The following is a 23,922-nucleotide window of genomic DNA, read 5'->3' as shown; positions in this document are numbered from 1 at the left end:
AGCAGCTTGTGGACCATCTTACTGAGAATAATATTTTTGAGCCACTGCAGTCTGCTTTCAGAAAATATCATTCCACAGAGACAGCTCTCATGAAAGTAGTGAATGATCTTCTGCTTGCAATGGATTCGGACACCACTACGGTTCTGGTGCTGTTAGATCTTAGTGCCACGTTTGATACTGTGATGGATACCATGAAGTAGTGACAGAAAAACCAACGGTGCAAAATGTGACATGTTCTACTCACATGAACAAAACAAAACGTGAAAAACTAGGAAATAATGTGACTAATCTAAATAGTGGGAAACAAGATCAATGATTATAACTGAAACTAGAACAGAACTGATACCGATTAAAATAAAGGTAAATGCAATCACTGATAATAAGATGACAACAAAAACTATAACTACACAGAAGATAAATGAACAGAACGACAAAACCAGAGACTACAGTATAATGCAATAAATAAAACAAATAACTGATAAACAGAGAATGCCATGAATAACAAACAGAACATAATCAGATAAGAAACACTTGAAGATAAATAACCAAAACCTGTGACTAAAGCATGATACAATAAATGTGACTAAAGCAACTGAAGGGACCAAAAGTGAAAGCAAACAATAAACAATAAAGCAAAACTATATATGTGGCAAGCAAATGACACACAGAAAATAAATGAAACAAAACCAATCATAATCGAAGCATGTCCATGATAACCTGACATGACATGAATAAAACACAGAAGACTCAGCGCACGGAAGTGAAAGAAAGTCCAGAACTACATACAACAAATGGCCCTAAAGGGCCGGATCTTGACAGTCTTAAGTCTGGACTTGAAAGTCTCTACAGAATCTGACTGTTTTATTGATGCAGGGAGATCATTCCCCAGAACAGGGGCATGATAAGTGAAACCTCTGTAACCCACAGATTTTTTTATTCACCCCAGGGGCACACAGTAGTCGTGCACCCTGAGAATGCAAAGCCCAGGCTGGCACGTAGGGTTTAATTAGGTCAGCTAGGTAGGAAAGCGTCAGTCCATGAATAATTTTATAGGCTAGTAGCAGAACCTTAAAATCTGTTCTCCCAGGGACAAGAAGCCAGTGAAGAGATAGCAAAATGGGTGTAATGTGGTCAAACTTTCTGCTTCATGTAAAAAGTCTGGCCCCAGCATTTTGAACCAATTGGAGACCCCTAATGCTGGACTGCGGTAAACCAGAAAATATAACATTGCAGTAGTCCAATCTGGAAGAGTCAAATGCATGAATCAGGGTTTCAGCATAAGCCATAGACAAGATGGGACGAATCTTCGCTATAGATCACAGGTGGAAGAAAGCAGTCCTCGTAATATCTCTAATGTGTAGGCTAAAGGACATTGGTGGATCAAAAATTATCCCAAGGTTCCTCACTTTGTCAGTGTGATGTATGACACACAAGCCTAGGCTAAGGCTAGGCTGGTCAAACTGATGCTGATGAACCATCATTTCTGTCTTATCAGATTTTAAAAGTAGGAAGTTGCTAGACATCAGCTTCTCAATGATGCAAGGCAATCTTCTAAGAATTTTATGTGGATGAGATTAGCAGCAGTTATCAGCATGTATAACTGAGTATCATCAGCATAGCAGTGAAAGGAAATCCCAAAATGCGGCAATATGTGCCCAAGGGGTGCTATATAAAGGGAGAAACGCAGAGGGCCTAAGACGGACCCCTGTGGAACTCCAAATTTCATGTCACTAAGGTTAGAGTTAGTGTTATTGTACAAAATACAGTGAGAACGACTGGTCAAGTATGACGTCGGCCACGCAAGGGCACTCCCAGTAATCCCAAAATGATTCTCCAGCCTATGGAGTAGAATATGATGATCCAGAGTATGAAGCGCAGGACTGAGATTAAAATTTGACTATGAGTGAAACACTAACTTTAGGGCCCCTTAACACATCGTGCGAATTTGGTCGATTTGTGCATAAAGTGCGCATGAAGCAGGAACCGTATACAAAACATGTAGAATCATAGCTGCTTCTAATGCCTGTAGACCTGTTGCTAAAACTACTTGTGCACACCAGCGGCTGAAAGACAGAGTGTGCACTGTGCATGTCCATCGAACCCTCTCGCAGCAGGTGGTGGCCAAATTCCAGCTGACATACACAAACATCTAACACCGCTCACATGGCACTTAGAAAATGTGTGGCCATTCGTACTATCATCACGATAATGTTCTGCAGACAGTCACTCTCAAAGAAGATGTGAAATTTGTCTAAGTGCCCCACAACTGTGAAGTTGCCGATTGCACATGTTGTGTGCCACAGTGTCGGCTCCCCCCACAACACGTGTGCGTGTGTTTTGTGTGCAACCCCACACTACCCTCCAACATATCTGTGTGTGTGGTTCGCGTCCCCCCGCAAGCGAGGCACATTTCATCTGATCACAGAGAGACATCTTGGTCTGTGCGCTGACAGGACAGGGGGTGTGGCTAGCTGCCCACAGCTGTTGAGATATCTCTTGTGCTGGACATTACAGCTGCAGCACATGTCCCGTGTTTTGACGGACATGTGCTTGTGTGGAAATACACAAAAAAAATATCGATTTTGCGATAGGAGGAGAAATGGACCGTCAGTCCGTTTGGACATGCAGCAGGCGAGCTGAATGTCAACTCTACAGCATACACTTGTCGGGCCATGAGGGCTGTGATTGGCATGCCGCAGGACCAGGACAAGTATGACAAGCCAACAGTATGACAAATACGCCACTTTCAGTCACGTGTCAGCATAAATACGCCGTACCAAATGCTATTAGGTCAGTTATCACAGCGCTTCTTTCTTTGTTAGGAAATACGTTTATCTGCTTGTTGATTTTCATCCTCTGTTACAAGACAGTGATTGTCGTACAGTGGTAAAGTTTCTATCTGGTATTCAGAGTGTGCAGGTTCAAATCCTGTGGCACTTTTTTCTTTTTATTTAACCATGGTTATTTAACTGTGGGCTTCTGTATTGCTTCCCCTTTTATGTATTATTTATATCAACCCATTGATATTCTCTAATTACACAGCTGGTTTTATTTTATTTTCCTCCACATCAGCGGTTCAATGTAGTGCACCTGGTCCCATGGAACACAGTGCGAGCAACTGCAGCAGCTTACACTGTGTTCCTGCTCACAAGACACCGTTGCGTGCACAAACCGTTGCACCGGCATCATGCACGCATGCCCATCGGCGCAATGCTCTCCAGCCGTGAGTCGCCCTGAGTTGTACGTATTCGCACTATGTGTGAAGGGGCCATTAAGAATGATCTGCAGTTTTATTAAATAATCCATGTTCTGGCGCAGGAAGGGGGCAACAATGTTACTGAATAGAAAATTATAGTTATTATTCAATGTTGTTCATGCAAGAAAGAAAGTGTTAGTGATAAAAAAAATACTTCAAATGTTCATTCCACATTTGGGTTTGTCCTGTGATCACATGGTGACATTCCTTGTCATTTTCAAAAGATCTCTTTTTGTTTTTCTTCCTGACAGAGTTTGTGACATGACCTTTGTCAGATGTTATGTCATTTGCATACATTACAGCTGACCAACAGCAATAGACTCTATGTGAAGTTTACTGGATCTTAGACCCTGCCCCTGTGTCTGCTTCAGCCAATGTGGATGACGTGCAGGATTCAACAATGATGCAAGTCAGTAAAAGGGCTTGACACAGTAAGAACATTTTGTGGCTATGTTAGACAGAGGTTAAACAGGAGAACAGACACAATGTTTTTTTTCTCTGTCAGTGTGACTTTATTATTAATCTATATAATGTTTTCCAACTTTAGCTCTGCTGGGTCTCCTGTTTCCTCCTGTCAGTTACAGGGACACTTCCACCCGAGTATGATGCACAAGTCTGAAGATGTGGTTCTGGGTGGATTGTTTAAATTCCATTTATTCTCACTTCTTCCAGACCTTTCATTTAAGTCTGAACCACAACAGCCAACCTGCTACAGGTGAGTGTGCCATGGCAAGATATAAATATATTCATACTATTTTAATAATGGTCACAAATTATTATTATTATTATTATTATTATTATTATTATTATTGAAGATTCTACCTGGATTCATATTGAGATGATACATTCCTTTTATATAGGTTGAAAGTATAACTCTACCATAAACATGACAACTGGTTTATTCCTTTATTCTCACACTGTAGAAGCTGAAATAGCATTGAGGATTTTTCTCTTGGTTTCGCTGTTGATGAGAGATAAATGTGACAGTTAAGCTGCCAAACCGATGATTTTTTTTTTTTTCAGTTTTAATGTTGTAGGATTCAGACAGGCTCAGACTATGGCTTTTGCTATTGATGAGATCAACAGAAATTCAAACCTGCTTCCAAATGTGACTCTGGGATACAAGCTTTATGATAACTGTGCCAAACCTGGAATTGCATTCCATGCTGCCTTGTCTTTAGCCAGTGGTCAAGACAAAGAGTTTATGTTCAATGAAACATGTGTAGGAACCACTCCTGTGTTGGGAATTGTGGGTGATTCTTCCTCAACACATTCAATTGCCATTTCATCTGTCTTAGGTTTGTACAGAGTGCCAATGGTAAGTTTTCTACATCAGCATCTAATCATCATTTTACTTAATTTTGATTCAACTTGAATTTCCTGTGTAAACTGAAATATAAGTAATGTTTCCTGAATGTTTTCAGCTTTTACTGGTTACAGTCTTTATCTTGTGCAGGTGAGTTACTTTGCAACATGTTCCTGCTTGAGTGACCGACAAAAGTTTCCATCCTTCTTCCGAACTATCCCAAGTGATGCTTTCCAAGTAAATGTCAATCTGTAAGAGAAAAATACAAAACAGACAGTATGACATTTTGATGAAGAGAAACAAATCTTGGTGTGAAAATAATGGACACATTAAACCAAAAATAAAATACACATACAGTACACCTTTATAGCAGATTTTGAATGAACACAGAGGTCTGCACACTAATCTATAATTTCTTTGTTCGCTTAGGTGCGTGCTATAATTAAGATTTTAAAACACTTTGGCTGGACCTGGGTTGGCCTGTTGGTCAGTGATGATGACTATGGACTCCATGCTGCCCGATCTTTCCAGTCTGACTTTGTTGAGTCTGGTGAAGGTTGTCTAGCATATTTAGGAGTTTTACCTTTCAGCAAGAAACCAGCTGAGTTTAAAAATATCGTAGAAGTGATGAAGAAATCAACAGCTCGTGTGGTGATTGGATTTACACACGAGAGTGAAATGATTCAAATCATGGAAGAGGTTTGAATTAAAATACATCTTAATTTGTGACTGTGTCATTTCAAAACCGCAACAAAGTATGATTCAATGTAATGGCATTTTCCTAAAGAATAAACTTGTGTTGCTGTTGTTAAATTTATTATGCATGCTGTGAAATTTTTCATCAGCAAATAAGTTCATGAAAATTCAGTAAGGTATATCTTATATATTATATTCCAATTCTAAGGTTGAACTGTGCTAGTATACTAATGGTGCATTTACACATAAGCAAGACGCATTACGAATGTCGTTTTTCTGTCATTCGTGACACATTCCTGACATTCTTAATGTGACTTAATGCATCTGAATAGGTTTCTTAATAGTGCGTGATATTCTTGATATTCGTGGAGCATGTTTTTGCCTGTCAAAAAATCTTCCACGAATGTCACACACCAACCTGTCTCACGTCGTGGAGGTCGCAACTGAGCGTGTTGATCCGTCTTGATGAGTAGTGATCCTTAATAGAACATGACAATGTTCGTCGTGGTTCCTGTGATGGTTCTTGGAGCCCAAACAGTCACGCGTTATTACGAAGTGACACAGAAACTGTCAAGTTTTGACACAACTTGTAACACGATGTCACATTTCACTGCGCGCCACGAAGAATCAGTTTTCTGTCGCGTGCACACAATTAAACTCGGCTCCACAGCGTTCAGTTTGATGCAGTATGCAAAAGAGGAACAATGACACGAAGTCAGCCAAGTGCCATTCCACAGTTCCTGCAGGTGTTGCACCTGCTGTTGTAACCGATGAGCGGGAGAACGAGTCTGAGCCAGAGGAACCAGAGGAGCGAGAGGAGACTCACGTGCAGCCAGACATCTCTGCACTTCCTCCAGTCCGGTGGAGGAAGAAGCGTGCGCACAGTTAAACCCTGCTGCACCGCATTCAGTTTGCTGACACCAAGTCGGCTAAAAGTCTCATTTCAGTGCTCTTCAGCACGCTCCTGCTGGTGTTCCACCTGCTGCATGTGCCTGATGTTTGGGAAAACATGCTAGATGAGAGCCGCATGAAGCCACACATCCGGCTCTGTCCATCTCTCCATGGCACAGAACCCAACTACGCATGCAGTCACAAAGTTCTTCTGAAAAAGTGGAGCGATCTGAATTGTTAGCAACGGTTAGATGAATATGGGTGTGTGTGGAGACAATTCACCTCGTTCACAACGTGACAGAACTTAATGATGCGCTGTTACGTGCAATAGCGCGCAACAGCTCGCAACAACACGGAACATTATTCTTGACCGTGCGTAATGGCTCCTGATAATTCTCCAGCAACACGTGCCATTAACCGTAACGCGTGGTAACAGGTTACAGCATTTCCTGAGGACACCTGATGCCTCTGCCCCGAATCATCACATTCATGATCAGCAGCCAAGAATGTATACTTCGTGGCATTCGTGACTTGTTGTCGTTATGTGTAAATGCAGCATTAGGTATATTTAAATATCTAAAAAGGAAGAGTAAAATAGAAGAGTAGAAAAGAGTAGAGTAGCGCCACTTAGGTGCCTGGTCTTGAGAACCAGGGATGGTAGGTCATGTCATGCTGACATAGTTAAAAGCAAAATAGAAAAAAATCTCCAATAAACAAACACATATTTTGTCAGTTGAGTAAATTTTTGAGAATGACACAGTGTATCAGTGACATGACTATAATTTCTCTTTTGGTGTGACACAACGTACAGGTGGTAAATCAAAATGTGACAGGTCTGCTGTGGATAGCCAGTGAAGCATGGACGTCATCTGCGGTGCTCCAGACCCCCAAACTCAGCCCATACTTGAGTGGAACACTGGGCATTGCTGTCCGACGAGGAGAAATTCCAGGTCTGAAGGAGTTCCTGTTAAAAATAGATCCTGGCCAACAACACAACAACAACAATGGACAAATTGTGGTGGGACATGAAAATTAAAGTGCAGTATTAGATTGCAATATGACCTTTTTCATTGTTTTGTATTTAGATGGTCTCTTTTTAAACATTTCAGGTCAGACAGTTTTGGGAATACGCATTTCAGTGTAGGTTTGCCCCACTTCCAGAAGGTTGGATGGAAGCTGGGGGAGCACTTTGCACTGGACAGGAAGATCTAAAGAAAGTGGAGAGTGAATTTTTGGATGTTTCAAATCTCAGGTCAGAGTACAATGTGTACAAGGCTGTGTACGCACTGGCATATGCCCTCAATGACATGCTGCAGTGTGTGCCAGGGAGAGGACCTTTCAGTTGGAAAAGCTGTGTCAATTTTAACAGCCTAGAGCCATGGCAGGTGTGATGTTTATTTGATAAAATTCTATAATTATGCATTCAGTATAGACTACCATTTCATTGTTTACATTCCAAAAATACTAAGATAAAAATTTGTGAGTATTCTTAAAATGCTGTGTCATGACACTGACTGTATATATACTGGACAAATCCTGCATAGGATCACCCATATATTTGCTGAGGAGACCCGTAGATGCCCATCACACATAGCAAGAATGTGCAGGAATCAAGCAGAATCAGCCGGAACGCAAAAAACAAAAAACAAAAACCCAAACTTTGAGGCATGGTCAGGAGGGACAGACAGTTGGACAGCTGTGTATGACTGCCAGACAACCACGTAGAATGTGGCCAGATCCAGTCTGGACTAGGGTTGGGTATCGCGAACCGGTTCTTTTCGGGTATCCTTAAGAAATGATTCGATCCACTGATATCAATAGTCTTTTTGCTTAACGATTCCCTTATCGGTCCTTCAGAGCAGCCTTTGTTTTTGAGGATATTTGTTGGGAAAACCATCATTTCTCTACATTGATTGCAGACCCTGCAGTGGCTCTGTAATCAACTGTTTCTGCAGCGCGACTCCACTTTGAAGCGTGAACCAATGAAGCAATGCTTCGATCTGCTGGCTTGTTGGTTTTGTTTTATTTTGCTTTATTTTAAATTTCCCCGGTAAAATCCTAAAGAGCATATGTCTGTGAGCAATGTTTACCTTTTTATGTTAAACTGACCTGTTATGGTCTTCTGAAACAGTTGATAGATGTATTTTATAACTTAAAAACAGGACAGATTATAACGCATTAGCATATCTATGGTGTTTTCAATGTTAAAGTTAGCTGTTTGCATCTCAGCACATTTGTGTGCATTTGTTTTCTGTATAATAATTAATGGTTCAGCGTTTGTATCTGAGGTTCGACTGATAGGAAGAGCAGTGTGGTTTTCGTCCTGTTTGCAGCACACTGGAGCAGCTCTACACACTCCATCGGGTGCTCGAGGGTTCATGGGAGTTTGCCCAACCAGACCACATGTGCTTTGTGGATCTGGAGAAAGCGTTCGACCATGACCCTCGGGGTACCCTGTGGGGGGTGCTCCTGAAGTACGGGATCCGGGGTCCTTTGCTAAGGGCTATCCGGTCCCTGTACGACCGCAGCAGGAGCTTGGTTCGCATTGCCGGTAGTAAGTAAAACTGTTTCCAGTGCACATTGGCCTCCGCCAGGGCTGCCCTTTGTCACTGGTTCTTTTCATTATGTTTATGGACAGAATTTCTAGGCACAGCCAGGGTGTAGAAGGGGTCTGGTTTGGGAACCACAGAATCTCTGCTGTTTGCGGATGATGTGGTTCTGTTGGCTTCATCAAATCAGGACCTTCAGTGTGCACTGGAGTGGTGCACACACAGTGATTTGCAGCCGAGTGTGAAGCATCTGGGATAAAAATCAGCACCTCCAAATCCGAGGCCTTAGCTCTCGACCGGAAAAAGGTGCCTTGCCCTCTTCAGATCGGTGGAGTGTCCTTGCCTCAAGTGGAGGAGTTTAAGTATCTTGGGGTCTTGTTCACGAGCGAGGGACGGATGGAGCGTGAGATTGACAGACGGATCGGTGCAGCATCTGCAGTGATGTGGTCGCTGTATCGGACCGTCATGGTGAAGAGAGAGCTGAGTAGGGGGGCAAAGCTCTCGATTTACGAATTGATCTACGTTCCGACCCTCATCTGTGGTCATGAGATTTGGCTCATGACCGAAAGAATGAGATCGCAAGTACAAGCGGCCAAGATGAGTTTCCTCCACAGGGTGGCTGGGTGCTCCCTTAGAGATAGGGTGAGGAGCTCGGTCACTCGGGAGGAGCTTGGAGTCAAGCCACTGCTCCTCCACGTCGAAAGGAGTCAGCTGAGGTGGCCCCCCCATGCCCCCCTGGACGCCTCGCTGGAGAGGTGTTCCGGGCATGTCCCATCGAGAGAAGGCCCCCGGGAAGACCCAGGACACGCTGGAGGGACTACATCTCTCGGCTGGCTTGCGAACGCCTTGGGGTTCCCCCGGGGGAGCTGGGGGAGGTGTGTGTGGATCGGGAGGTCTGGGCGGGTTTGCTTGAGCTGCTGCCCCCGCGACCCGACTCCGGATAAAGCGGAAGAAAATGGATGGATTAATAATAGCAACAACAACAGCAATAATAGTAATAATAACTCTTCAGAAGCTGCAAGTCTACTTCTTAACCTCTCTCACAGCCATTAAAATATTTCAATCATGAGTCACTTTTGTGTGGATTAAAGTCACTAACTGGGACTCTTGTCTTGTTGCAGTCAAGAAACAAGAATCATCCTCTGTTCCGTTCGCACAGATCCAAACACTGCGCGGCTCTCTGCCGAGACAGAGTCCAGTCAAAATTAATAACTTCAAAACGAATTGCCTCTTTAAATAAAATGACACCTCTTTCCAAATGCTGTAATACAGACAATAAAGTACAATTGACTAAAATGTTTTTTTCCTCCCAAAATGAGATGTCCTGCATTCTTTATGAGTTACATACTGACGTGTAGCACAGCCAGCTGCAAGAGCTCAGCTCAGATGTATGGAAAGACATTCATGCCAGTAATGTCTGAAAGGAAATGCTTTTGAGAAAAACTACAGATTTTGTTTATTTCTATTTATGTTCAGAGATCAAGGATCCACCATATAGAGTTTATTTTTGTCCAGAGTTTAAGGATCCAGAGACCAATTTCATATTTATTTACTTCAAGAATGTTGTTGACATGGAAAACATGTGAAGCCTACTTTTAGTACACTCAAAATTCACAGGCGGTATCGACAAGGGAAACGATAAGGTATCTGATCAATAAGTGGAATAGATATCGATAAAATCTTATCAATACCCATCCCTAGTCTGGAATGACTCATGCACACCAGCATGACTGCAGCCCAAACATTATCAGACAACAGTACAGGGATAGACTGCTGTCAGACTGCACCAGAATCATAAATAAAGCTCACAGACTGGCAAGCAGATGTGCATGAGTGCTATCACTCACTCACTCACCTATTCACTCATCTCCTCACCCCCTCATGCACACTGACCTCTGAGCATGACCCTGCAGTGGCAGGATGAACATATGTGTCCCACACGATGGACTGTCAGCACTGTGCTCACGGGCACAGCACGGCAATGGAGGTGTGATGAGCACATGGAACATGGAGGACCGGTGCACCATTCTGACCACTCGGATCACTGGCGCACAGCAGGACGGCACCTGACATGGGATATATTAATGCCATGGTGGACAAGGAATTCATGAGCACTGTGAAACACCTCTGGGGCTGTACCGGAGGCGAGTTCACATGTATATTTATGGTGTCATGGGCTGGCAAAACATTCCACCATCTCATTCCTTGAACAGAGTTGGATGGTAAACATGTCATAATCTATGTATTATGGGGGTGACAACCCATTCAGCTGTATTCAGCTGTATTGTGAGTGCTGCACCTCTGCTGCATGATACATGGACTCGCAGTGACAGACAATGGTTTCGGTTTGATGGTGCAATGTTCATGTCCACTTCACTTGATAGATGCATGCCCCATACAAGTTGCATGTCAAGATATCCTTTGCGCTCCCTGAACGGGATCCAGTGGAGGTGCACATAAGTGGCAATAGCAGGCCATGCTGGCAGGATCTGACATGCCTGATCCATTTTGCTGTTCCCCTGACCGCGATCAAATTGTTCCAAACAGTGTTATGACGCCATATGAATATTTAGATTGCAGTGCGATTGCTCTCAAGGCTGCCGTTTGATGGGTGTCCCACCTCGACTGTGCCACGAGTGTTTTGCACATGTGCAAAACATTTGAACTAGCCGCATGAATGGGCTCATCTGTGTTGACTGCTCTGAGACTCCTGTGCGACGTTTTCAGACTGCACCTCGACGATTCATCATTTGGACGCCATTCGTCCTCATTCGTGCTGTGTGTGACGAGGATCTAAAGAGGTGATCAGACTGCCCGAACATCCAGGCAACTTGGTGCTGACACATTATCACCATTTGTGTGGGGGTGGTAACAAACATTGGATGTGCATTGTTTACATCATCTGCTGTTGTTAGTCTGAAGGCTACATTCATGACACACATTGTTGATCATTCAGAATAAAAACAGACTTCCTGACAGTCCTGTTTGTGATATTCATGGACAGGATATCGAGGTGTAGTTGGGGGGAGGATTGTTTCCAGTTTGGTGGGCTCAGGGTCTCATCACTGCTTTTGGCAGATGATGTCGTCTTGTTGGCTTCATCGGCCAGTGACCTCTAACACTCACTGGATTGGTTCACAGCTGTGTGAAGCAGCTGGAATGAGGATCAACACCTCTAAATCTGAGGCCATGGTTCTCAGCAGGAAACCAATGGATTGCCTACTCCGGGTAGGGAATACGGTCTTGCCCCAAGTGAAGGAGTTCAAGTACCTTGGGGTCTTGTTCACGAGTGAGGGGACAATGAAGCATGAGATTGGCCGGAGAATCGACACAGCAGGGGCGGTGTTGCATTCACTCTAACGTACTGTTATGATGAAAAGGGAGCTGAGCCAAAAGGCAAAGCTCTTGATCTACTGGTCAATCTGTGTTCCTACTCTAACCTGTGGTCATGATGGTTGGGTCATGACCGAAAGAAGTAGATCGTGGGTACAAGAGGCCAAAATGGGCTTCCTTAGGAGGGTGGCTGGTGTCTCCCTTAGAGATAGGTTGAGAAGTTTGGTCATCTGTTGGGAGCTCGAAGTAGAGCCACTGTGCCTTCGCGTTGAAAGGAGCCAGCAAAGGTGGTTTGGGCATCTGGTAGGGAAGCCTCCTGGGCACCTTCCTAAGGAGGTGTTCCAGGCACGTCCACCGGGGAGGAGACCACTCTCCTTGATAGGGGTTCCGTGGACCTCTTCTATGAATTCTGATCTTTAGTTCTTTCCATGGATTTTTATTGGATTGAAGTTAGCTGATTGGCTGGGCCATTCTGGCAGCTTTATTTTCATTTTCCAAAACCAAGTGAGAGTTTCCTTGGCTGTGTGTCTGGCATCACTGTCTTGCTGAAATGTCCACAGTCATTTCATTTTTCTGGTAGAAAATTGTGTATTTCTCCATTCATCTTTCATTCAATCATATGAAGTTTGCCAGTGCCGGATGCTAACAAACAGCACTACACACAATGTTCCCATCTTCAATCAATCAATCAACTTTTTTCTTATATAGCGCCAAATCACAACAAACAGTTGCCCCAAGGCGCTCGCATCTTCAAACTTCATTGTTGGTGCCTTTTATGGTGTGTATTGTGGCATTCAAAGAGTTCAATTTTGGTCTCATTTTACCAGACTATATACTTCCAGTATTTCACAGGCTTGTCTAAATGTTGTGCAGTAAACTTTAAACAAGCTTCAAAATGTTTTTTTCTTCAGCAATGGAGTCTTGTGTGGTGAGAGTACATATATGCCACAGTGGTTGAGAGCATGACTTATTGTTTTCTTTGAAACTATTGTACCTGTTAATTCCATTCCTTTCTGAAGCAGTCCTTGGCTCTTGAACAACTGTTCTGATAATTATTCCAGTCCTCTTTCACCAATATTGCAAGGAGCACCTGGTCGTGGCCGTTTATGGTGAAATGATGTTCTTTCCACTTTCAGATTATGGCCCCAACAGTGCTTACTGGAACATACAGAGGTTTAAAAATCCTTGTGTAACCAATACCATCAGTATGTTTTACAACAATAAGGTTTCAAAGATCTTGGGAGTTTGCGTTTTCCCCAACATGAGATGGTTCTTGTGTGACACCTTGGTCATGAGACACCACAGAGCTTTCTCTTATCGTGCCCCTGTTCTTTGGAATGATCTCCCTGCCTCAATAAAACAGTCAGATTCAGTAGAGACTTTCAAGTCCAGACTTAAGACGGCTAGCATACTGGCATAGTATGTTACTATGCTTTTTACTCTTTTAAATTCATTTTATTAGCAAACGGAGCAGGCCGTGGCCTCAACTTTATCCAAATTCTGGGTCTTTTAGTGAAGCTTAGGGCTAGTGGCCAGTGATCACCTTTTTCTTGTTGCTTAATGCTGACATATTATATTGTATTTGTTGTCTTTCTGATGCCTATGTTTTTTTTTTTTCTTTTCTCTCTGTTTGAGGTGTGGCTCCATCCAGAAATGTGTGTGGTATCTCTTCCTGAAATCCTCCTGTCCTGTGCACCAGAAACATTTCCTGTATATTCTTTTTGTAATTGTTTTGTAATTTCTGTCGGTAGCATGGCCCAAGCAGAGGGTCACCCCTTTGAGTCTGGTCTGCTTCAGGTTTCTTCCTCAGAGGGAGTTTTTCCTTACCACTGTCGCCTGTGTGCTTGCTCTGGGGGTTGGTAAGGTTAGACCTTACTTGTGTGAAGTGCCTTGAGGCAACTTTGTTGTGATTTGCTGCTATATTAATGAAAATAAATTGAAATTGAAACATTGAAAACAACTTTTTGTAGGCCATCAGTTGGGACTAAACCAACTGATATTAATTTGCACTGACAAGGGGCAGGATTGCAATCTAATTCATAATAGATTTCATCTGGTGTCTTGGCTTTCCATTCCTTTTTGCACCTCCCTTTCTTCAGGTTTTAAATACTTTTTCACTGTGTTATTTCACATTATTACACATAATTTATGGACATTATGGTTTGATTTCTTTGCGTGTGTGGATGACTTCGGTTGTTATTGATATCTGGTGAAACTTTCATGTCAGTACCACCTTTCGAAATATACTGTCTTTGCAGAGAACAATGGTGACATGTTCAAGTACTTATTTCACCCCGTTGTAGATGGGAAAGTGCTCTATAAATGCAGTCCATTTACCAATTTTATTGTAAAGTCGTGCTTTGGTGTGGGCATTAATATTTATGAGCTCCTTATTTCCTCAGAAATCTAGCATGAATGTGACCTAAGGAATGGGACATAAAACTACCACAGGGGTGGAATTACAGGAAGCAACTGCCCCCTACTGTAGAGCATTGCCTCTTCAGCTGCCCTCCTAACTTTTTGTTCTGTAAACAATACTTATAAAATCAGTCCAACACTATGTCCAGAAGGTCCTCAAAGCACTGAAACAAAGGACATGTTGACCAAAAGTGAAAAATTGTAAACATAACCATAGCTACATGCCACTGTGATGCACAGTGGTGGTTCTACACTGAATTACCATTTTTTTATTATTAATATATTAATATTTTAGAAGTGCCCCCGAAAGAAATGTGGCTCAGAGTTCTGGTTCTGTGCTGCGTCCTAGGTGGACAGAGCCAAAGCAGAGCAGAGGACATGGGAGGACAGCGCCTGTCCACGGTTTCCTGCCACACACGGAGAGAATTCGGCTGCACCCACCTGGGGATAAAGCTTAATCCTCTCCGTGTGCAGCAGGACATGTCACACAATTCAGAAAAAACGTGCAGGAATTATTCGCCTGTATTTATAATGTTATGAATGAGATGTGCGTTATTTGGAAGGAAGTCGAGGTGTAACTGACTTTAGCCCACAACCCCCTCCCCCCCCCCACTTGTCCCTCACGTTAGAGAAACTCAGAGGTGAACTGTCCTCCATGTGCAGTGTGCCATCCTCTTTCGTTCACCGTCATCTCACTGCTTCAGCGAGCAGGGGCACCAGCAGCTGCCTACAGGGGGCGCCAATTTACCAATTCTACACACACTGACAAGAAAACCGTGTTGCGGTGGACATTTTTTTTTTTTAAGTGCTTGTCTCCACGGTGCCGCTTCTCCATAAATGCCGCCCAGGGCAATGGCCCGCATGGCCCATATCAGAAACCGCCACTAGTGATGCACATGTTGACAGGCTCTCATGACATGGTGAAAAATAAAAACACATATCACTTTTGGAACGCATTCAGCTGTGCCTCAGTGCACACTGCAGACACTATCAGCCAGTCTACCCCTTGTGAAATATCCGTCTGATCATGTGAACGGCGAGCTGGCGAAGCAAATCTCACGTCCACCACATGAGATATACGTAGTCCACATGACCCGGTGTCCTTCAGTGCACTGCGCGCAGGTTGGGCAGGAACAGAAGGATGATAATTTTTGCATTGGCTGCTCTTTACAACAGGAATTAAATATCTTAACAAACAAAATGAAGTCCATTTGATTCCTCAATTCTAAGACAGATCATCAAGTCACCAAGCATCAGTCACACATCATTACCAGTAACATGATTGTCTTACATTTAAACAGTACATTCATTGTTCTTATAATATTCTGTGCTCTCTCATTATTTGGGCCTTACATATTTTCTTTGATTTATGTACATTGGTACAACATTTAATTGCTTCCTCTGCTGTGTAAGTGTGATATGGTATCACACATCTCACGTGCTTGCACTGTGTTCATCCATGTGCACAAAACTGTCGCCGAGGTATCGTACGGCATCCGTACACAGCTGTCCAACTGTCTGTTCCTCCCGACTGCAGATGGAATTTTTCTGATTTCACCCAGTTGGCCTTTTTCAGCCTGTTTCAGTCTCCTTCGACCAAAGAGTGTGTCATGTGTGAAGGGGCCATAAGAGCTGCCTCTGAGCTATAAACACCATGAGAGTTGGAGTTGCTGGGCTCAGCAACTATCATAAAAGCAACCAAGCCCCTAATTATGTCTAATTTTGTGATTAATTAAAACATCTTACACTAAGACAATGAAAAAAATTCATCCCTTTTGCAGTTGTCATGGATGGGGGAAATATCTATCGAGAGCGATTTTTTTTTTTAATACCAGGCTGTAAACACAATTATTCTGTTTGAAAGTTGAACATTTTAACTTTAATGAGATCCTGCTCACTTTTTGAGGTAGCCTCAAATGGGGAGTCAAAGAACTGCAGCTTTTTCTTCTGTGTGGGCTTCATTTGAAATCACTGACGCTTAGCACTTGGCTTTAATCTCTGAGAGGATTGACTTTTTTAACCATGAGTTATTTCCTATCTCTTTTTTTGTACAGCTTGTGCATTACTTGCAAAATATCAATTTCACGACATCAACTGGTGACCAGGTGGTATTTGATGAGAATGGTGATTCCTTACCAATCTATGACATTGTTAACTGGCAGTGGCTCCCTGATGGAACAATAAAGGTTGAAAATGTGGGTGTGGTTCAGACAACAGCCTGGGAAGGTGAAGAGCTCAAACTTGAAGACAGAATCCACTGGAACTTGCAGTTCAAAGAGGTCACATGCCATATTTACATGATTTTATGGAAGAGTAACGAACAGTATGAAAATATTGTCGAGAAAGGAAATGTGTTCTGTTTCTGTAGCCACCCCAATCAGTGTGCAGTGAAAGCTGTCCACCTGGCACACACATGGCAAGAAAGAAGGGTGAGCCTCTGTGCTGTTTCGACTGTGTGCCATGTTCTGAGGGAAAGATCAGCAATGAGACAGGTTGGTGTTAAAAAAGAAAGAAAAAGGCACCTTTTGAAGAATAAAATTAAAATAAATTTTCTCTTTTCAGACTCTATGGACTGCACCAGTTGTCCAGAGGACTTTTGGCCTAATCCCCAGCGTGATCAATGTGTTTCGAAAGGAATTGAGTTCCTGTCCTACCATGAGCCTCTGGGTATCTGCTTGACAACTGCCTCATTGCTGGGGACAGTTATCTGTGCTGTTGTCCTCGGGATTTTCACATATTATCGTAGTACACCGATAGTACGAGCCAACAATTCAGAACTGAGCTTCCTGCTCATAATTTCAATAAAGTTGTGCTTCCTGTGCTCGCTGCTGTTCATAGGCCGGCCTCAGCTGTGGACATGTCAGCTGAGACATGCAGCGTTTGGGATCAGCTTTGTGCTTTGTGTCTCATGTATCCTGGTAAAAACCATGGTGGTTGTGGCTGTGTTTAAGTCCTCCAAACCAGGAGCTGGAACCAGACTGAAATGGTTTGGTACCAGACAACAGAGAGGGACAGTTCTGGTTTTGAGTTCTGTCCAGGCAGTAATCTGCACTGTTTGGCTTGTCTCTTCCTCTCCATCTCCTCATAAAAACACTCAATATCACAATGACAAAATAGTTTATGAATGTGTTGTTGGATCCACAGCTGGTTTTGCAGTGTTATTGGGTTATATTGGCTTTCTGGCTGTCCTCAGCTTCCTGCTTGCATTTCTGGCCAGGAATCTTCCTGACAGTTTTAATGAGGCTAAACTCATCACTTTCAGCATGCTGATATTCTGTGCTGTGTGGGTGGCATTTGTCCCGACTTATATCAGCTCTCCTGGTAAATATGCAGATGCAGTGGAAGTATTTGCCATCCTGGCGTCCAGTTTTGGCCTCTTGGTTGCACTGTTTGGACCCAAATGTTACATTATCCTCGTAAGACCTGAGAATAACACAAAGAAGGCAATCATGAGCCGAGATATTAAGGCTTAACCCTCTGGGCTCCAGGGGTGTTTTCTCAATTATACCATATTTTCTGTAATTCCCATGTGTTGCATATCAAAATGTTTTCATCCAATCTCTGCTTTTGGAATATTTGTCACATGTTTGTCTAGAACACTGTATGTAGAAATATCTAAATCTGAAAACAATGAAATCTTTTTTTAACCATACTGCCCATGTGTTGCATATCAAAATGTTTTCTCCAATCTCTGCTTTTGCAATATGTGTCACGTTTGCATGTAGAAATACTTTATATATTTAAATCTGAAAACAATGAAATCCATTTTTAGAAAATTCTTTAAATATTTATTGAAAATACACCTTTCTTCATGTGGAGGAACTGTTTTGGTGCTAGAAACAGGTTAGTCAAAGTTTCTGTATCAGTGTAAATAAAAGTAAAATGTAATCATTTACCTTTTCCAGTTTGATATTTTGTGTCATCTTTCTGACCAGAAATGTAATGTTCTTAAACATCTGTCACTGGACAAAAAAGCCCATTCACGTTATATATAATATATAAGTCCCTTTGGTTGCTCCCTTGTTTGCACTCGGGGTTGCCACAGCAAATCAAAGATAGATCTGCATATATATACAGTGAGGAAAATAAGTATTTGAACACCCTGCGGTTTTGCAAGTTCTCCCAATAGAAATCATGGAGGGGTCTGAAATTTTCATCTTAGGTGCATGTCCACTGTGAGAGACATAATCTAAAAAAAAAAAACCGTAAATCTCAATGTATGATTTTTTTTTTAAATAATGTATTTGTATGTTACTGCTACAAATAATATTTGAACACCTACCAACCAGCAAGAATTCTGGCTCACACAGATCTGTTAATTTTTCTTTAAGAAGCCCTCTTATTCTGCACTCTTTTCCTATATTAATTGCACCTGTTTGAACTTGTTACCTGTATAAAAGACACCTGTTCACACACTCAATCAATCACACTCCAACCTGTCCACCGTAGCCAAGACCAAAGAGCTGTCAAAGGACACCAGGGACAAAACTGTAGACGCGCACAAGGCTGGGATGGACTACAGGACAACAGGCAAGCAGCTTGGTAGAAGACAACTGTTATGATTATTTATTAGAAAGTGAAGAAACACAACATGACTGTCAATCTCCCTCGGTCTGGGATTCCATGCAAAATCTCACTTTGTGGGGTAAGGATGATCCTGAGAAAGCTCAGAACTACACAGGAGGACCTGGTCAATGACCTGAAGAGAGCAGGGACCACAGTAACAAAGATTACATTAGTAACACATGATGCTGTCATGGTTTAAAATCCTGCAGGGCAGCAAGGTCCCCCTGCTCAAGCCAGCACATGTCCAGGCACGTTTGAAGTTCACCAGTGACCATCTGGATGACCCAGAGGAGGCATGGGAGAAGGTCACATGGTCAGATGAGACCAAAATAGAGCTTTTTGGAATCAACTCCACTTACCATGTTTAGAGGATGAGAACAACCCCAAGAAAACCATCCCAACCGTGAAGCACAGGGGTGGAAACAACATACTCTGGGGGTGCTCTTCTGCAAAGGGGACAGGACAACTGCACCGTATTGAAGGGAGGATGGATGGGGTCATGTATTGCGAGATTTTGGCAAACAACCTCCTTCCCTCAGTAAGAGCACTGAAGATGCGTCATGGCTGGGTCTTCCAGCATGGCAATGACCCCAAACACACAGCCAGGGCAACTAAGGAGGGGCTCCATAAGAAGCATTTCAAGGTCCTGGAGTGGCCTGGCCAGTCTCCAGACCTGAACTCAATAGAAAATCTTTGGAGGGAGCTGAAACTCCAAACCTGAAAGATCTAGAGAAGATGTACGGAGGAGTGGACCAAAATCCCTGTTGAAGTGTATGCAAACCTGGTGAAAAACTACAGGAAACGTTTGACCTCTGTAATTGCAAACAAAGGCTACTGTACCAAATATTAACATTGATCTTTACAGGTGTTCAAATACTTATTTGCAGCAGTAACATACAAATAAATTATTTAAAAAAATCATACATTGTGATTTCTGGATTTTTTTTTTTTTTTTAGATTATGTCTCTCACAGTGGACATGCACTAAGATGAAAATTTCAGACCCCTCCATGATTTATTATTGGGAGAAATTGCAAAATTGCAGGGTGTTCAAATACTTATTTTCCTCACTGTATATATATATATATATATATATATATATATAGAGAGAGAGAGAGAGAGAGAGAGAGAGAGAGAGAGAGAGAGAGAGAGAGAGAGAGAACTCGGGTACCTGGGAGAACTAGGGCACCTGAGACAACTAGGCCTGGGGGTAGGGACTTGACCATGGTTAATAACTTGGCCCTGTTTGAGGTTAGGTTTGGGTAAGCGGTGGGATTAGCCTTGGGTCCAGTTCACACCTGGGACTGAGTTCTCTTGTTGCATGTGCCATTCTGACAGCTTCAATTTGATGCTGTAACAATGAATTTGTCAACATACAGTTGTGCTCAACAGTGTCATGTCACGATTATGATACCTTCAAATAAACTGTTGCCCCACTAATATACAGTTACAGTGGTGGCCACAGCTAACCAAAACATTAGCTTCGACAACCACTAATCCACTAACTGAAAAGTTTACTTTCATAACGCTAAACCGATAATCTCAGAAAAAAATTAGTCGAAGTTACAGCTAACTGCTAACAGCTAACCATAAGGATTAACTTGGCACACTGTTAGTGACTTTTAGCACCGCAGAGACTTCGGAATAAATTCAATGCAGCACTTGAGTCTTTAAACACCTTCTCGGCTACACCAAAAACATATCGCTTACCTTTCACGGTGGCAGTGTAGATAAAATGCAAGGCACTTTCACTCATGGTTTTATTTATAAATGGACTATTACAGACAGTTTATCAACTCTGCAACTCTGTCATTTTTACAATTTGAAAACATCGCACTTTTAAAGTAATGAAGAAGAAAGAATAAAGAAGGTTTGAGCGTTAAACCGACACAAAGTGCCAAAAAGCATTACAGGAAATCAGACTCGTCCTATTACCCCCCCATCAAAACGCATAGAACACTACCATCTACTGGATGGGATTGTGAAAAGCAGCCAACATGCTGAGTTACACTTCACAAACAAAAATTTCAGTTTTGCTTTTTTTTTTTTTTTTACAAATGGAAAAAAAATATGTATTTACAAAATAGAAATCAATTTGTAAAAACCAACACACAAGTTACAAATTGATTTTGTCCTGGCACCAAAATTATTTATTTTGTATATCAATGATTTATGTAAAGTTTTGGATGTGTTTAAAGCAGTTCTCTTTGCAGATGACAAACCTATTTTGTTCAGGAGATAATTTGCAACAATTATTAGTTGATTTGGGATGTGAAATGATTAAGTTGAAGAGTTGGTTTGATATGAATAAATTTACATTAAATTGATCTAAAACTAAAATAATGTTATTTGGAAATCATGAAAAAGATGAACAAATACAGTTAAACATACAGAGGCAAACACAGTATGTGTCAAAGAGAACAAGTTGTTAGGTGTGATCATCAATGAGAGAATTAACTGGAAAGCTCATGTTCAACATATTCAAAAGAAAGTATCAAAAAGTATTGCAGTATTAAATAGGGCAAAGCATATTCTTGATGGTAAATCACTACATACTCTGTATTGCACATTGATTGCACTTTACCTGACTTACTCTGCTGAAGTATGGGGCAACAACTATAAAACTACAGTGCAGCCATTATTCATCCTTCAAAAAAGGGCATTAAGAATAATTCACAATGCAGGGTATCGGGATCATACCAATCCATTGTTCATTAAATCAAAGATTTTATAACTCTATGACATGATTTCATTTAAGACTATTCAATTGATGTATAAAGTAAAAAATAATCAATTGCCATTTAGAGTACAAGAATATTTTATGCAAAGAGAAGGGGTATATCATTTAAGGGGTTTGTATCATTTTAAAATTGCTGGCGCGAGGACTACCAGGAAATGCTTCTGTGTCTCTACTTGTGGCCCAAGAAACAATAGAATAAGCTACCTGAGAAACTCAAACGGTGCCCAAATATCAGCCAGTTTAAATATTTATACAAAGAAATGGTGTTCTCCGGATATGTATCTGATGGACAATGTTGAGTTTGTGTTGTATGATGAATCTGCTTCATTTGAATATTTACGATTGAATATGTAACTAGAATGAAATAAGAGCTATTGTGAAATACTCACTTCCCTCAGCTGTAGTTATGAGCTGCTACTGTTCAGACTTATTAACGTGTATGAACTGGCACATAGCTTGGGTTGATTTGACTGTACAGGTGGCTATAGGCATTGATAAGCGTTGCTTCTGCCTACACCTTTTGGGCACCATGTACAGTAGATTGTTTTCTTGTTCTTTCTTTCCTGTAACTTTTTTGTTTGTTTGCTTTGTGTTATTTTGTTTTTGTATTGATTTTGTGGTGTGTAAATGAATGATTTTATTTATTAATTTATTTGTAAGCATTGGTGCCTAATAAATTCCAATTCACATTCAATCAATCAATCAATTTTTTTATATAGCGCCAAATTACAACAAACAGTTGCCCCAAGGCGCTTTATATTGTAAGGCAAGGCCATACAATAATTATGTAAAACCCCAACGGTCAAAACGACCCCCTGTGAGCAAGCACTTGGCTACAGTGGGAAGGAAAAACTCCCTTTTAACAGGAAGAAACCTCCAGCAGAACCAGGCTCAGGGAGGGGCAGTCTTCTGCTGGGACTGGTTGGGGCTGAGGGAGAGAACCAGGAAAAAGACATGCTGTGGAGGGGAGCAGAGATCGATCACTAATGATTAAATGCAGAGTGGTGCATACAGAGCAAAAAGAGAAAGAAACAGTGCATCATGGGAACCCCCCAGCAGTCTACGTCTATAGCAGCATAACTAAGGGATGGTTCAGGGTCACCTGATCCAGCCCTAACTATAAGCTTTAGCAAAAAGGAAAGTTTTAAGCCTAATCTTAAAAGTAGAGAGGGTGTCTGTCTCCCTGATCTGAATTGGGAGCTGGTTCCACAGGAGAGGAGCCTGAAAGCTGAAGGCTCTGCCTCCCATTCTACTCTTACAAACCCTAGGAACTACAAGTAAGCCTGCAGTCTGAGAGCGAAGCGCTCTATTGGGGTGATATGGTACTACGAGGTCCCTAAGATAAGATGGGACCTGATTATTCAAAACCTTATAAGTAAGAAGAAGAATTTTAAATTCTATTCTAGAATTAACAGGAAGCCAATGAAGAGAGGCCAATATGGGTGAGATATGCTCTCTCCTTCTAGTCCCCGTCAGTACTCTAGATGCAGCATTTTGAATTAACTGAAGGCTTTTTAGGGAACTTTTAGGACAACCTGATAATAATGAATTACAACAGTCCAGCCTAGAGGAAATAAATGCATGAATTAGTTTTTCAGCATCACTCTGAGACAAGACCGTTTTGATTTTAGAGATATTGCGTAAATGCAAAAAAGCAGTCCTACATATTTGTTTAATATGCGCTTTGAATGACATATCCTGATCAAAAATGACTCCAAGATTTCTCACAGTATTACTAGAGGTCAGGGTAATGCCATCCAGAGTAAGGATCTGGTTAGACACCATGTTTCTAAGATTTGTGGGGCCAAGTACAATAACTTCAGTTTTATCTGAGTTTAAAAGCAGGAAATTAGAGGTCATCCATGTCTTTATGTCTGTAAGACAATCCTGCAGTTTAGCTAATTGGTGTGTGTCCTCTGGCTTCATGGATAGATAAAGCTGGGTATCATCTGCGTAACAATGAAAATTTAAGCAATACCGTCTAATAATACTGCCTAAGGGAAGCATGTATAAAGTGAATAAAATTGGTCCTAGCACAGAACCTTGTGGAACTCCATAATTAACTTTAGTCTGTGAAGAAGATTCCCCATTTACATGAACAAATTGTAATCTATTAGACAAATATGATTCAAACCACCGCAGCGCAGTGCCTTTAATACCTATGGCAT

General features: G+C 41.9%; 1 protein-coding gene across 1 annotated transcript; it reads left to right on the top strand.

The window, feature by feature from the left end:
- The first annotated feature begins 3,807 nt into the window (after window positions 1-3,807).
- Window positions 3,808-17,922, top strand: LOC117508482 (extracellular calcium-sensing receptor-like). The gene is made up of 9 exons (XM_034168254.1): window positions 3,808-3,971; window positions 4,280-4,574; window positions 4,713-4,799; window positions 4,992-5,261; window positions 6,961-7,167; window positions 7,259-7,534; window positions 16,504-16,728; window positions 16,818-16,941; window positions 17,012-17,922. Exons 1-9 carry the CDS (start codon window positions 3,859-3,861, stop codon window positions 17,920-17,922), a joined length of 2,508 nt encoding a protein of 835 aa, XP_034024145.1. The 5' UTR covers window positions 3,808-3,858.
- Window positions 17,923-23,922: the final 6,000 nt, after the last annotated feature.

This window comes from Thalassophryne amazonica, chromosome 4 (genome assembly GCF_902500255.1).
Source record: "Thalassophryne amazonica chromosome 4, fThaAma1.1, whole genome shotgun sequence".
In the NCBI taxonomy this organism is placed as follows: Eukaryota; Metazoa; Chordata; class Actinopteri; order Batrachoidiformes; family Batrachoididae; genus Thalassophryne; species Thalassophryne amazonica.
This window is presented reverse-complemented; position numbering and strand designations above follow the sequence as displayed.

Coding starts and splice junctions, on each gene's coding strand:
- LOC117508482 (XM_034168254.1), top strand. CDS start 3,859: ATGATGCACAAGTCTGAAGATGTGGTTCTGGGTGGATTGTTTAAATTC. Junction 3,972..4,279: donor CAACAGCCAACCTGCTACAG/GTGAGTGTGCCA, acceptor TTTTTTTTTCAG/TTTTAATGTTGTAGGATTCA. Junction 4,800..4,991: donor TCCCAAGTGATGCTTTCCAA/GTAAATGTCAAT, acceptor TTGTTCGCTTAG/GTGCGTGCTATAATTAAGAT.